Consider the following 16,748-nt stretch of genomic DNA (forward strand, 5'->3'; position numbering starts at 1 on the left):
ATGGAATATTTTTGTATGTCTGACACAAATCCTAAACTTAATATTTTTTGGAAAGTCAAGGAGAGCTAATGGTGCGGCCACACCAACCGCGTTACTCGCGTTGGACAACGCGAGTACCGCGACTAACCTGACGCTTGACCAGTGTGTGGTGGTTCAACGCTCCAACGCGTCAACGCGCCAACGCAGCTAGATGAGTCCATTGTCCATGCAAGTGAACGGAGCGTTCCCTCTTCGTCATAACTATCAAACCAAACATCCTTCACATTCACTGAGCGAACATTATGGAAGTAAAATGCACATTTCTCGCTAGAAATGTTTCCATAAACGCATTTAATGGCGTAACTATGTTACTATTTCCACCCAGAAGAAAAAAGAAAGATGTCGGCCGTATGCTTCTGTGCAAGCTCACTACTCTCTGCCAGTGACGTCGGGTCAAGCTCCACGCTGATTGGCTACCGCGGCTAAGCGTCACGCGTTGGAGCGTTGAAAGTTCAATTTTCTGAACTCCGGGCGTTGGTGCGTTGGGCGCGTTACTGCGTTTACGTGCGTAATTACGTGCAACTGCCGCGCCCAACGCCCCCAACGCAACGCTTCAACGCTTCAACGCGTGTACCGCGCCTAGACCAATGGTTCCCTATGCAAAAATGCAGATTTTCAACGCCCCTAACGCGAGCAACGCGGTTGGTGTGGCCGTACCTTAAGAGTCCATAGATATACTACATATTGCTGCTACTCCACAAAATGCATTTTTGTCTAATGCCATGCCTGAAATATGAATGCTTTTTTTGTACCCAAGAAATCTGGTTTGTTGAAAGATTTATGGTTGGAAGCTATTTTCAGTCCATGCTCCAAGTCTTCCGGAATTGAGCACACACATACTCGAGCAATAATGTTTTCTTTCATCACGATACCCCCAATTTTGGGGTATATATCCTACCTCACTAGCATTGCAATTTAAAAGCCATCATAATCACAACAAGACCTGGACATAAATCCCAAACAAATTAAAATAACTGTAAAATAACAAATAAACTCTGCACCAATTTAAATATTTTATTGTATCAAACGGACTACAGATGTAATCATTGACCAGTTCAAATACAATTGGAAAAACATTCCATTCGAATTATTGAACGCCATTCCCATTCCAGAACAGATATTACATTGTACATAAACACATTGTAAAAAAAAAATAATAATTAACAAACAAAACAAAATAAATAACAGGAATGTTATTTTGTCTTTTTTAGTGTATATATTGGTTCTTATTTAGAACTTTTTAAACTTTTAAGCTGGCAATTACAGGATAACCCTGTGAAGTGACATCAAATACGTTGTATTTAGTTTTGTGTTTTTTTAAACGATTGTCAAATAACCTACGTCGTAATTCCACTGAGGTGATAGCACAAATAGAGATTAAATGTTGAATAGCAATCACAATCATATATTTTGGTCTAATTACTTACATTATTTCAGCACTTAAATTGTCAGATTCATGTTTCTTTTACTTATTATAAAACAACACCACATCCACAAAACACATTTAAGAATTCTGGTTTTGGATTTACAGTAACCTACTGTACATTCAATGCCATGCTACAGAAGTGTTTCCCAAAAGCATAGCACAGTTGACAAATGGGGAATCTGCTTTTTTTGGTTCACCCAAAATGTTTACAATTTCACCATGAAAAATGCATCTTACCAGTCTTTTGTTTGATATGTTGACAAATTGATAAGTTTCTGCGGTCTTATAAACTAAAATATAGTTATATAAACTATAAACTCTTCTGATTGCGCTTTTTCATATAGATTTCGCCATATTTCAGAAGCAATGGCACATATTTTTCTTATTTAACAATATATATGACCAGTGGTAGCGAGTACCACAGTCGTTCTAAATAATGATACTGATATTGAGGAAGTGATAACAATGCCTGTGATTTGTATTACCTCATATTAAGAATGACATTCAGTTGTGAAATATGAAGAAAGATATCGAAGAAAAAAAAAATATATAGATGTAACAACATCGATGGAATTTAATACAGACATTGTTAGAAATTATGAATATGGATAGAAAAACAAATGTATCTGATTCATAACATCCCTTAGCCAAGGAAACCAAAAACCCAAACCGTTAGAGACCTTTGAGTGGTTGCCAAGGTGGTAGCTAAGGCCTTATTTTTTTGCAGAGTAAAGGAGAAGAGAGACCCGGATGTTCCCGTATCTACAAGAGAGGACACGGGCTTGGGGGGTCTCTGTCTGTCTGGCTCGGGGCAGCGTTGGCCTACTACAACTTCTCCATCGCTCCATCACTGTTCCCCTTCGCTGTTGTTGCTGCTGTTGCTGCTGTTGCTGCAGCTGCTGCTAGTGTCGGTTTGGTGTCTGCAAAGTTTAAAGAATGCAGGGAAATGTTCAGTCAGAGGAGAAGGCTTGGTGGAATGACAGACCTCTAGACAGACAGACAGACAGAGACCAGATAGAAAGACAATAATAAACAAACATAGATAGACGGCCTGACAGAAAGACGGACAGACAAAGGAACAGGGATGGCTGAATGGATGGATGAATGGGTGTATAAATGCATGGATTGATAGATAGATGGATGGATTCATGGAGCGTAACTACAGGGAGCAGAGTTGGAAATTCCAAGCAGTGCAGTGCTGCTCCAGGGAAAAAAAGCATCAAAGGCATCTGGTAGAAGCTTGTTTACTTGGCATGATTACACGATATCCCGCCAAGCAGTTAAACTATTCAGCAGTATATAAATAAATGCTTCTGGGTCAGAGTATCGCTGATTAGCCTCGTGGGACCTCAGGCCTGTCCGGCGAATGGGGGGGAACTAGAAAAACACTCCCTGGTAGGTCTTATGGTACCACGCCGCGGTGCTAACCTGTTTGTGTGTCGTTCTGTGGTGACAGTGACGCACCACTGGCCCCGGGGACACTGGAACATCCCACTGCCTCCACGGAAAGGGGGCACTGTGGTGCACCCCCGTCTTCTAATGTACTATCCCGTGAGAACTCTGAGAGAGAGAGAGAGAGAGAGAGAGAGAGAGAGAGAGAGAGAGAGAGAGAGAGAGAGAGAGAGAGAGAGAGAGAGAGAGAGAGAGAGAGAGAGAGAGAGAGAGAGAGAGAGATGAGGGTAATGGAGGTGTTTAAACAGATGAATGTTGGAAGATACAGAGGAACAGTAGCAGAGAGAGAGAGAGAGAGATTTATTCCTTGACAAGAGAAATGTGACAGCCAGTGTTTGTCCATGAATCAATCCACTCAACCATGGCTCCCAAATCGATCCCATCTGACATTTATATTCAGTTACCGTTGGATGTCCGCTGCCTCTGGATTGAAACTGTGATCTTTTCATCCTCTCGCTCAACCTACTGCCACGCTCGGCTGGAAAGGCGCTGTAGCAAAGAATCAAGAGACCACTCTGCCTTTCTTGTCGTGACTACAAAACTACAATCTGACCTTTTCTGATCAATATTGGAGGGGACCAAAAGGGAAGAAAAATAAAAAAGATAATTTCGCCGGTCACATTCAGACCGATCGTAATTATCATGGAAAGTCTTCAAAGCCTTCAAGGAAATCTTTATTCCGATGAAATCAAACGCAGTAAACAAAAGCGTACAAGTGTTGCTGCCTGACCATGTGGCCACTCTGCTCCGTCAGTCCCATCATGGTGAGTTAGAGGAAGTAACAGGGTCTATGTGCAGCTTGCTTTCACTTTCCTGTGACCATGTGGACATCTGCCACTACAAAGAATCAGTGTTTAGGCTAGGTTTGCGCTTTTTCTTTGCCGTAAGTCAAAGTAGTTGGCATGGAGATGATCCGTGACTGCCAAGGTAGCACTTTGGCTATTGAGTCTTTAAGTAGGCCTATCTCCCTCTTTCTGCTCAATTACTCTCTTTCCCAGTGAACCTTTCTCCTCCACCATTGACACCACTGCACATTTTCTTCAAACGGTTTTTTTACCTCGGTGCCTCAGCTCGGGCCCTGAACACTGTATTACCTCCGCCTAGCTACCCCTGGCTTCCTGCCGTCCCACACTACCTCATCCTACTGCGTCTTTCTCTTCCCCGCGTCTCCATCCCTCAAAGGCGATAAGAAAGCAGCGGGTGATGGATGAATCCCTCCTTTCTGCCCCTCTGAGCTCCTGTATTTTCAAGACATATTTTTTTTCAATTGAAAAGGTTGCTGCGCCGTCCAGCTTATCGGCCTTGTGATGAGTCAACTCCTCTCATCTGTCAGTTCTCTGACTCCTCCTATCCTGATTCATTCCTTTTGATCTCTTCCATTCATTCACATTCCTCTCCCGTCTCTTTCTCTCTAGCTCTTTTTTTTACATTTGTTGAATTGTTAATGCCAGTCAAACAGGTTGTGATAAAATACATTACAATTTGTCAAACCACCTTTTTGCGCTGCAAGTTTTTTTTCTATTTCAGTGTATTGCTGAAGGATATTGTTTACACAAATATATATATATTTATTTGGTCATGGGTTATTATTAAGTTATCTCGGATCTAGAAGTTCAACAATGCTATCACAGAACTTTCAGCAAGAAACTCTAAAGCCTCCGGGATGTTATCCAGAGAGCGCGTGCGTAGCAAGATTGGCAAGACAAAGGTTTCAGAAAAGAACAAATGTATTTCTACAGTGGCCTTTCTGCTACATAGGCTTGCTTTTAGACCTTTACAGACACTTTGACTCAGGACATTGGTTTCTGGACAGGACGTCTTCCCACCGGTTATGGGAAAAGTTTAGTTTAAATTTGTAACAAAACTTAAGTTACAAAAGATACCTCTGTTCTATGAATCCCGGAAAACAGAGGGTCAGAAGTATCGAAATATAACCTTATGGAACCCCTAAAACAATAACAGCGGAGTAGAATGAAAACCTCATATGCTATATCAAACATAACAACCACAAATAGATCCCAACCCCATCAGGGGTGCGTTCATCACCTTCCATTTGGCAGCGCAGCTTCTCGAAGGCCTCGGCCGTGACCTCGGCGCCGAAGGCTCCATCGCAGGGCAGCTCCTCCAGGGCGGGCGTGGACTCGGGGCTTGGCCGGTCCGACAGGCAGCTCTCTGAGGAGCACTCGTCCCCCCCCCCGCCCTGCTGCTGCTGCTGCTGCCGGTACAGGTGGTGCTCCACCAGGAACTGCAGCTCTGCACGCAGGAGGGGACAGAGGTTGGTGGAGGTTGGTGGAGGTGGTGGTGAAGGAGGTGTTGGTGGGCGGAGGTGAGGTGGTGAAGGAGGTGTTTGTGGTTGTTGGGGTTATGGGCGAGGAGGAGGTGGAGGTGAGGTGGTGTTGCAGTTGGTGGTGATGGTGGTGGAGGAGTTGGAGGGGAGGTGGTGGTGGTGGCGGAGGAGGAGGTGGCGATGAGGTGGTGAAGAAGAGGTGGGGTTTGAAGGCATGGATTGAGGACGAGGAGGTGAAAGAGGAGGAGGAGTTGTTGGAAGTGCAAAGGAGGTGGAGGTGCAGATGATGGAGGAGGCAGTTGAGGAATTGGAGGAAGAGGAGGGTTGGTAGGAGGAGGAAGAGGGTTTAAGCGAAGGGATAACGATGAAGAATAGGTGTATTGGGAGGTGCAGGTAGAGAGAACGGTCAAATGGTAGGGGAGAAGACAAGATGTTTGCGAAGTTGGAGGAGAGAGTGGAGCAACAGGGAGGAAGAGGAGAGGACAGAGCATTGAGGTAAGTAACCCATATAACATACCATGCCCAAGTGAAGTAAAGGGAGAATAGGAGAGATGAAAGCAGAGAGATAATGAGGTGAGAGACTAGAGAGTAAGGGAGAGGAGGAACTGCTTTGGTTTAGCATGCACAAATAAAAGAGGATGGATACCGATGGAGGGCTTGATTAGTTTAATCACCTCCTTTAAGTTAGTTAATCACCTCTTTGAGCCATCTTTGGTTGGGCCTAATCCACGTGAAGTGTTTTTACTAGACTCTCATTAGTGGAAGGCTTTTCTTAGAAAGTGACTCAGGCTGCTCTCCAGGGACCGTTCGCACACTCCTTATTTACATGTTTCATATTAAAGGATGACGAGTTTTGCTCGTTTCGCTGCACATCCGTGAGGTTTGAGCCTTGAGACGATAGACATTGAGCGGGGAGATATGTACTTCACATTTATACTCGGGATACGTAGCTCCCATGGGGAACCTAATGAAATACCTTTCATGGTTGGGGTGCCTTTGGGTCCTTTCCTTCGCTGTCTGGGGGAGTTCAACAAGGCTGCCTGAAAGAGAGCAAAATAGGAAACTGGTGAGCATGAGCAGAAATAGAACACTGTAAAAACGAAAACTTAAAATTGTTGGTCTCATTATGATTTCTGTGTAAAATGAATATAAAACATTAGGTATTCATGTCAACTGTGCAATGCAATTTAGTCCAACCAACAATGTTGAGTTTTGGGTCAAGAGTTGGGCTCACTGTAGTATCTTTGTTAGCAAGACACACAGAGACTGACTTTAAACACAGGTTTAAAGTCAGACTCTGTCTGAGGGGGAGCGTGTCTATGTTCCCAGGGTCCTTTGTTCACCGGGTTCTATGTTCCCCGGGTCCTATGTTCCCCTCTTTGTATGAGACTGGGGAACAAAGGACCCTTTTTAAAAAAAGTGTGAACCATGCGTGCGTGCAATCGGCCAATGTCCGGCTATAGCCGGCTAACGTGAACACTGCCTGCAAGGTCTACCTCTGTTTCTTCGCGAGGATTCAGAGAAGCTCTTCAGGACATGCTTGGTGAGTACAGTAGGAGGCTCAAACATTTTTAGATTTGTGGGAAGGAATTGGTTCCTAATTTTTTAATTTTCAGTTATCTCTAAATTTGGCACCACCTTCTTGTTTTTATCAGGAAACTGATCCAGATGACAGTCAGACAAGAGGACTCAAGATTGGTACAGGACCGTTTACACCGTTGGAAAGTTTATCTGATGACTAAGCAGAGTGAATCCCGATTACTACCGTTCATTGGAGCTAAGCTAATTAGCGGTGGGTGATCTCTACACATCTGTTTCTTGTAAATTCACAAAAAAAAATTATCCTTAGGATTTTTTTTTTTACAGGTTTTGCGTATTTGTATTTGACACGGCCACTTCAGATATGTTAGCAATGTTGTTCCTGTTGTTACAATTGTAATGCACTGCACAATGACATACAAGATGGTAAATATGTTTTGAATGTATTTGACCATTATGTCAAACTTGTTCTGCACTTGGGTTTGCTGCATTAAGACAGCGATTCTCTGTGGCTGAAGTAGCTACATGTTGCTTGTTCTACTGTCTGGCATTCAGAAATGTAAAATGGAAGTTTCCAATTATTGCTTTTAATAAAGTATGAAGTAAACTTTGACTTGTTTTGTATTCTTTGAAATGCAATTTTAAATGTTATTATCCTTAATTTTAAATATTAAGTTAACAACCCTGACTTTTTGGAGTTTTGTAAAATTTAAAAATCTTAGTTGGTATAACTCTAACTTTTAAGTTTCACTAATGAAGAAAAGTAAATTATCTGAACAAAAGATTATTAGTTGGCCAAACTGTTTTAAAACAGACTTTTAAGTTGGCACAACTCTAACTTTCAAGTTTGTCTAAAGAAGAAAATGTAATAAAAACAATATAAAAACAAAATAATGTTTGTTGGTGGAACTTTTTTAAAACTCAAGATCTTTTGTTGGGCTCAAAACTCAAATTGATTGCAGTAAGTTGCCTTGAAATTTGGAGTTTTCTCAACTTTCTATTTTTTTTACAGTGATAGCATTCATAGGAGGAAGTGCATTTCTATCAAAATGTGTTATTGCAGGGAATAGTTTTACCTTATACAGCTGATTTGGCAGACGGTCTTCATCTATCTCTGTACGGAAGGAAAAATATAGAAATAATTAGAGATAGGTTTCCACAGATACACTGTGAATAGCCTGGCAAAAAACTAGCCCTTGCAGGAAAATGATTATTCAAAATAACAGGCAAGATATACTGGTAGGACCAGGATAACGGTTAGTATGTTGGTTCAAGGTGACCCCTGTACAGATATTTGTTCCAAGGCAAATATGCTTGTTTCTATACTACACCTATAATTCGAAACTAACTTTCACTGATACACACTACTTCAATACTGAAAACGAAAAATAAGCGAACACACGTAACAATAAGCCCAGTTAATATGCAGACTCTGGGGTTCTCTGTATGGGTGTGTGCATGCAGAGATAAAACTAAGAGACGAATGTTACACCTTAGGGAAATGGGTTACAAGAAGCATAGTTCCATTCAGAGCAACTCCAGGGAAGTCATTCTATTCTAGAGTTGAGCTATGCAAATTATTCACCGCAGGTGGGCAATGCAGGGAAAACCAATCTTTAGCATCATGTCATCCACAATTCAAACGTGGTTACAGCAATTACAAAGAATACCAGATCCCTGCTGCTGTGATGGATTTCAAAGGTAGTTTTTGAAAAAAATAAAAAATTTAAACAAGATGATTATAGTCACAGCATTGTAACAGTATCTGCATCTTATTTTGTGAGAGACCGACGTTGGACACATGACTCAACCTTATAGAAACTACACATAAAGTGTGAATTAGCAGACATTAGCAACTACTGATGGTGATCTAGCGCGTGTATTAGCTTTGAGCTTTCAAACTTCCCTAGGACACCACCTTGTTGCTTGGCAACCTATGTATCCCAAGGCAGTGGTAGTGTTCGTGAGAGCGCATCATACGTATCCTAAAAGTATACACTATGCCGAGTGCCAGTGAGATTTCTCTATCACTACCCTGATTTCGTACTAAAATGTATCCCTGAACAATAATTGTGTTTCACTTCCAACCATTTTTCTTTATAGACTTTGTAAATCACGGTCAACACAGAGTTCTATTTCTGCATCCTTGAAGTTGCGTTCCACCAGGACACAATAAACTTCAAGGATTTTTTGTGAGTGATCACCAGAAAATAGGCCAGCCTTCAGACTGAAACCTAGATGGAGAACAAAGCTCTGGCTCAGAATCTGAGCTTTTGATGAGGTGCGTCTGACATCTGGCCAAGGAAATAATCATAAATCCCAGACATACATATCAATCATTTTTAATACTTGAGAACTACACAACTTTAGTTTATGGTTATCTATTGCATTGGTTACATGATTAGCTTAGCCATTTTAATGTTGATTAATAAGTTAGTAAGTCAGTTCGTGAGTTGGTTAGTTATTAATAAGTTGTGGTAGTTTAGTTATTTTGGTTTTCGGAATCTCTAGATAACATTGATTAACTTTAATCTTCATTCTAAAATGCTATCTTTTCACTCTTGTGATTCAAAGTCCTTTATCCTCTTTGTATATCTCAGAGTTTCCTGTTCGATCCCTCGACTACTCTTTGTCAAAGATGGCAAGGTGTTTCTGACCCTATCTTTTAACAAGCCAGAGGACAAGTTATTCCGTTGCATGGTGTGTTAAATAATGTGGTGTGAAGTGGGGCAGCGTGAGGTATCGACTTTAAATGAGTGTCTGCAAGGGCTGCCCTATTATTGATCAAACACAGTCCATATTCATGATAGTGACACCATACATTATGACAAGGTTAAAAGTAATATGAGTATAGATAATCATGTACATCGTCACATTTGATGTAGCCTCCATAGGGTCCATGCTTCAGATAGAGTGTAAATGTATAACTCTTTCAAGCTGTTTTTTCACTTTAAATCCCAGCTGGCTGAACTGAAAGCAGATTGGGTCGGGTGCCCCCACATGGTAGTAAACTGCCACAATTTCCATAATTTTTAGATTAAACAATTTCAAATAGTATGTAAAGAATAAAATAAAAAAGAAAGAACGCAAAAGGTTATGTACTTTCCTTTTAAATGATCACACATCATTTTGCAATCTTTCATGCATGAGCACAGCTATTTTGTGCAGTAAGTCTGCTGCCTTACAGCAATTTAAATGTTTTTGAAAGATCATCTCCTGTGCTTTTTATAAGAAAGCTGTTGTACAGCAATCAGTACAGCTATTGGCAGTGTGCACCAATTAGTTTCTCAGGGAATAACACAATGACGACAATTAACCACTCAGGTCTTTATTTTGTTACAAACCATTTCCTCTAGGATCAATTAAGTCATATTTACCAGTATCTGAATCTTTTCTGTCCTCTGACTTTCTGACATAGACTGTGTTAAATGGTTCTCTTAACTTCAGTATCAAGGTTAACACATTCAACAAGTGTCTGGAGAGAGAGAGAGAGAGAGAGAGAGAGAGAGAGAGAGAGAGAGAGAGAGAGAGAGAGAGAGAGAGAGAGAGAGAGAGAGAGAGAGAGAGAGAGAGAGAGAGAGAGAGAGAGTGAGAGACAGAGACAGAGACAGAGACAGAGAGAGTGTTCACCATCATCTCCCTGACTACTTTTATCCTTGCTCTGTCATCTGCTCCCGGAGTGAGGCGTGCAACACATGACAGAGTGAGTGATTTGTGGAGACATGAATAATGGAGGGGCTCTGTGTGATGTGGGGCCACAACTAGGGTTGCGCAAGCATGCCTCACCTCTCCTTCATTATCATTTACATAGCTAGTATTCCATCGTGTATATACCCAACATCCCTGCACCCTGCTTCTCCTCATAACCACTCTCTCTCTCTCTCTCTCTCTCTCTCTCTCTCTCTCTCTCTCTCTCTCTCTCTCTCTCTCTCTCTCTCTCTCTCTCTCTCTCTCTCTCTCTCTCTCTCTGTCTCTCTCTGTCTCTGTCTCTGTCTCTCTGTCTCCCTGTTTTTTAATTATTCTTGCTCTGTGTTTTAATTAGTTGTTTCAATTTTAAAAAGCCAAAAAGACAGGTACAATTTGTTGCATGCGTAAAATATTGCAAATCCCAGTTAAGAATAGTGTCCTTGTCGTTAATCCTTGTTTACTGCCAGATGATCTTCTCCAACCTGAATTTTGCACAATTGCAACCCTCTCTCATCCCTCTCTCTCTCCCCATGCGTCGTTAACTTCGTCAACAGCTTAACAGGCTGTCTTCATTTTCTCACCGCTCTAATCCTAAATTACTGTTTGCCATTCTGTTGCACCAGCCCAACATCTCAAAATCTGATTAAAAAGGCAGATAAAAATAAAACCCTGACTGCAACAACACCATTAACAACAGGTGTTTATGGTGGTTCTGTGAAATGTCTGGTAAACCATCAGCCCTTCAACCATCAGTGTTCAGTTGAGAACAAAACCAACGTGAGGTCGTATCCATATGAAGTAAAGTGGCCTGGAGCCCCTTCTGATAGACTCTTAAACACACACAGCCGAAAGGAGGGGAAAAGAGGACTAGAACAGTAGAAGAGCAGTCTTGGTTCCATCTTGAAAGCAGAACCTCTCATTCACTTCCCCCAGCCAGCTAGCGTTTAGAATCACCAGGTGAATAAGGGCTGTGGAACCATGGAATTACAAATTGAGGGGCTGAGGGAAGACGGTGAGGGATGAAATCACACCAAGTAGGACTCAAGTGGTGGGCTTTGGGAGGAGTCATAGTCAATCAGGGAGTTCTTAAGAGGAGAAGGTTGAGACAGGTGTGTGTGTGTGTGTGTGTGTGTGTGTGTGTGTGTGTGTGTGTGTGTGTGTGTGTGTGTGTGTGTGTGTGTGTGTGTGTGTGTGTGTGTGTGTGTGTGTGTGTGTGTGTGTGTGTGTGTGTGTGTGTATTTGCCTCGTGAGAGAGAGGAATACCTTACCTGGTGATGACTGATCACTGGATGCAACCAATGTGGCAGGTGTGGGTCTGCGTCTTCTGATCTGTAACGTAGCAGAGTCAACAGAGTATTAAGTATAACTGTGATTACAACTGCAGCAGCAGCAGTAGTCATAGCAGTGTATACATATTGAATCAAAGCTACCAGGTCCTTGTTTTTTCCCACTTGCCATAAATCCCATTAGGTTTTAATGCAAGGTATCAACAAAATGAGTTTAAAAGGCCCCATCAGACATGTGATTGGATAATAAAGGAACTGTATTGTGGATTTTTGATATGGTGTTTGATATGTGCTTAGGGGCATATAAAAACACAATAAGGTTTCGATTGAATGGGTTTTGTGTATAAAATCCGCTGGGAGGCCCAGTGCACCGAGCCGTCAGTCATCCAACTCGCTTTTTAAATCACTTGTGTTTTAACTCTCCTCTGAAACCTGACGGTGGTTTCGTTTTATGGAAATAGACCTTCATACACTCGCCCGCACACACAGACGCACAGGTATTCATGCACGCACGCACACAAGTACACATGCATGCACAAACACACACACACACACACACACACACACACACACACACACACACACACACACACACACACACACACACACACACACACACACACACACACACACACACACACACACACACACTCAGACACCTAAAATCTAAGCCCATACAGCCTGGGCGGACAGTACTGCTGACTAAGTGCCCGGGTCATGTGATCTGCAGTCCTCCAGCCTACGGTAACAAGTGGCCCAGTGTGATCTGTATGGTCCACCTCCCCTGTCAGTGATATCAGGGCTCGCACAGCACAAATAAGCAGGCCCAGAGCGCAAGATCAAACCATAAGGAGAACAGTATATGGAGGCAATGTTACCGTTGCAGTGTTTTATTACGCAGTTAAGATGTATCAGGGAAATGCCCCGGGGAATCATTTTGGAATGGTGAATAGGCAGAGTTGTGTGAGAATCACCCTTGAATACATGCAGAGTTTGATGCGTAGAGAAATGTTCAACTTTGAACAAGAATGAAGGCAATGGACCCACTGGATGCTTATTCTGGTCATGTTTTTTGCTCTATATTAAATTAGAGTGATTAGGAAGAATGTTTATTTGCAGTTTAAAACAGCCCCAACACAGCTTTAAACAGGCTCTGAATCCACACACACACACACACACACACACACACACACACACACACACACACACACACACACACACACACACACACACACACACACACACACACACACACACACACACACACACACACACACACACACACACACACACACACACACACACACACGAACAAACGAAGAATCACACCCACACATGAGCACACAAAGCACACACAGCCACCCACATGCACATATCAGGGATCCAATGAACAAAAGGCAGTTCATCGATGAGGTTTTTTCCATGGTTTGAATGGCACAAAATGCATATTAAACATCTTGCCCTCTTTCCACATCACTCAAAGTAGAAGTGCGAGCGCTCTCAAAGCTATGGCCTGATTTAATTGGATATGAAGAGCTGAAGTGGCCTCTCCTCATGTCAAAAACAGCGGCTAGTGTGAGTGGAAAGAGGGACGAGACACCATCTTACCCCATGACCCTCTGTAATAGCATTCAGAGAGGCATGGTGGGGGGGCCATTGTACGCACATAAGGATATGAAGGATAGAAGATGTCAGACACATAAAATAACAAATGATTCAACTGTCTGCAAATCTCTCTAAAGAAAGTAAAACCTTAACAGCCTGAGTTTCTGCACCAAGGAGACGTGTCCATGTAAGCTGATTGAGGATTGAGGTGTAAAAGCGTCATTTCCCAAAGCTGGCTGGCCTCCCCCCGACGTGACACAGAGACCCACAATGCAGAGTCAAAGCCATTATTCACTGGGTCATTGCTATTCCCGGGCAGCCTTCGGCGTCGGCCCAGCCGGTGTGTTACTCTGCTCACGCAAATGCCACTGCCCCCGGACGCACACGGTCTGCGTCCATCTAAATGCCACGCCAGCCACCCAACCTCCAGCCCGGGCCCTTCCGAAACAGAACAGATCCAAAGAGGAGCACAATGGGCCTTGTCTCGGTGTGGGGTCGACAGTGAAAGACCCTCTCTTATTTAGTGGGAGAGAATGGAGGAAATATTTTCCATGTTTTTTTTTTGTTTATTACAGCTACACTTGGGATCGCTCTCCTTTAATTAAATTATGTGCACATTGTTAAAAGACGTTTAAAATGGTCGGATAGTGTTTACTGCCACAACAGACCCCCAATTGTGTACTATAAACCACTGGCTTGGTTTGAATCTTGGACAGGACAACAGGTAGCGGGCTTTATATCAACCCTAGAGGTAATATCATAGAACAAGCAAGATTATACTTATGGCATGACCCGCAAAGACGTGGTGTTGCGTCACTGAACTGGGTAGCTAGCGCCATATTTTATCAGAGGGGAATGACTCTTAAAGTATCCAAGAGCCGCCCGCTTGACCAATAGGCATTCAAAGATGTTACCGTTTTTTTTGCTTAGACACATGCTTAGACCAAAGTAACACAACTTGAAGTTCTTGTTACTATACATTTAACACTTGTAACCATACCGTACAGTTATTCTCAATCGTTTAAACACGTTTTCTGAAACTATAGCTCAATTTCTCAAAACTCTAAACACAAACCTGAGAAGAGTTACAGTTTTTCTCGATTGTAGACACACAAAAAATGGAACTATGCAGAACAATTCTGAAAACTTGAAGCTCATGTATCAACTACACCCCAGACTGCTAAACTCTAAGCACATTTCCGCTGTTTCACATTTTTGCTAAACTCTAAGCACAAATCTCATCATTTAGAACACTTGGTTCACCTGGATCCCACTGGCCTTCAAAACGTAACAACAAATTACCATTAAGTCTTACTCACTTCTCACCTGCTCAAAATCAACTGGCAAAACACTTCAATCATCTGTCAGAGCATTACAGTAAAGAGGACTCTGTGAGCTCTACTGCGTTGTAGATATGGTCCTTTGGCCTGATCAGGATTGGAGGTGGAATACATACTGATTGACATGTAGATCTGTTTCACCTCATTTATATTCTTATTTTTATTTTTTGTTGGCCTACGAAAAGCTTTTTATGCAGTCACTTCAGCTGGACATTTTACTGTATTACAGTTAAAAAATTTGTTTTGCTTTGTTACCTTTTTGTACTTTTTTTTGCACTGATTTCATCATTACATCCCCCTATATGTGTACAGTATGACTCTGGGAAGCTGGGATTGTGAGTTTAGCTCATTGGAGCTCATTTGATAGACAAATATGCATTGTATTCTATTCTGATACGTTTGTGTCAACGCAATATTTATATGGTATAGTCACAGTATTGTATTACCATATGGCAACAGTCATATGGTACCACCTAATTGCAACTTTAAAAAAGAAAGCTATTTCTAAATGATTTTATACATTGGAATATGTAACATGGCCTCATAAATCCAAAACATATGAAATAGTATTTTGATGGAAGTGCTTTGAATTGATCCCACCAGTGTTTAATTGATGCTCTCTAAGAGATATTAATTTGATAGCTGTGTTTACCGTTTTCAGTTTTCATTTTTTCAATTTGTGTAGTTTTGACAAAATGATTAACTCTTCTCAGGTTTATGTTTAGAGTTTTGAGAAATTGAGCTATAGTTTCAGAAAACCTGTTTAAACGATTGAGAAAAACTGTAATAATTTTGTTAAAACTTCGCAAATTCTTCTCGAAACTCTTTTTTTCCATCCGACAGTAAACACAGCTATCAAATTAATATCTCTTCGTATTCTCTTCCATTTTTTGCCTGAACACCTTGCCTGAATGTCTCCACAGGCCTGTTCCATTGCCTGCAGAAGAGGCATGCAGGCATGTGGTTGGCGGTCATGTACGTGCCATCTCCAAGCCTAAAAAATATCTTCTGGGTTTAGAAATGGCGAGTAAGGGGTCAAGTATACAACCTCTGATTGTTTATGGTTGGTGAACCTGTTCCGGACCAAAACAGCCCGATGGAAACTAACATTTTCCATGGTCTGGAACTGGTCCGGAACTGGTTCACAAACCATAAACAATTTGAGGGTCCAATAGCACACCCACGCTCAATTGCTGTTTTTTCTGTTTTACATTAGTGTATTTTTTTTTTAGGTTTATATTTGTTTAAACTGAATTTACTGCACTGTAAAGTACAGTACTGCGATGTACAGTATTGAGCATTTGATTTTTCGGTTTTTCTGAAAATGTGCCTTCTGTGGAACTGAATAATAACAGTGGATATGAAAGACTGCAGTGGTTTATATAAACTAGACTAGTGTGTTGTTGCTGATCTGAAAGCGTATGATACAAATGTTCATCATTTTGTCCACTAGTGACATTTTGACAAAGGATTTTTAGGTTTCGATAGCAGAGTTTCAATTTGACATAGATGTTTATGGTATATTTCCCTGTGTTGTGTCTTATTTGCTTGTGTTGAGTTTTGACACAACGAGCCAAGATTTGCAAAACGTGTTCAAGCAACATGCAAAAACTGGGCCGGCCTAATATCTGGGCTTTTTTTGTAGCTTAATCTTTGTAATGTATAAGAGGTCAGAATTAGCAGAGCACTAGTAAAATGGAGAAATATTAAAGGGACAATTCAGGACATAGCTCGACTTTCATCTTGGCTATTGAAACGGGATCAGGAAGATCATAATAAATCTGCTGCTATTTACTGCATCATATTGAACTCTAAATGGAACTGTTCTCAAAGGCTTTCAATTCTTGCTCTCTCTGAAACTCTCATTGCAATTTCAATCTAATACTTGTTCCTTTGTACTTTCTCCATGGCTTATCTCTAATCCTCTCTGTCTTTTTTCATATAGATATTGACTCGTGTCATTTGCTCCACAGGGAGAGCAGAAGGACAGCTCAAATTCAATCCACAATTAGTAATTTGATCTGGGTGTAATGGATCCTGGCGCATGTTCCTCCATATGTGCAAACACACCAAAAACACTCATCAAA

The 16,748-nt window shown here is 41.6% G+C and overlaps 1 protein-coding gene across 1 annotated transcript in view; it reads right to left on the reverse strand.

Annotated features, from left to right (window-relative positions):
* Nucleotides 1-974: 974 nt before the first annotated feature.
* The window catches only part of LOC130401917 (protein phosphatase 1 regulatory subunit 1A-like), a 20,644-nt gene continuing 4,870 nt past the window's right edge, over nt 975-16,748 (reverse strand). Inside the window, exons 2-7 of the mRNA XM_056605947.1 lie at nt 11,699-11,759; nt 7,820-7,857; nt 6,181-6,244; nt 4,964-5,170; nt 2,894-3,025; nt 975-2,385 (exon numbers count right to left, since the gene is read on the reverse strand). Of these exons, the coding sequence (XP_056461922.1) occupies nt 2,291-2,385; nt 2,894-3,025; nt 4,964-5,170; nt 6,181-6,244; nt 7,820-7,857; nt 11,699-11,759 (597 nt within the window). The 3' untranslated portion in view covers nt 975-2,290. The remainder of the gene's footprint in view (nt 2,386-2,893; nt 3,026-4,963; nt 5,171-6,180; nt 6,245-7,819; nt 7,858-11,698; nt 11,760-16,748) is intronic.

Source organism: Gadus chalcogrammus, chromosome 13, assembly GCF_026213295.1.
Source record: "Gadus chalcogrammus isolate NIFS_2021 chromosome 13, NIFS_Gcha_1.0, whole genome shotgun sequence".
Classification (NCBI taxonomy): domain Eukaryota; kingdom Metazoa; phylum Chordata; class Actinopteri; order Gadiformes; family Gadidae; genus Gadus; species Gadus chalcogrammus.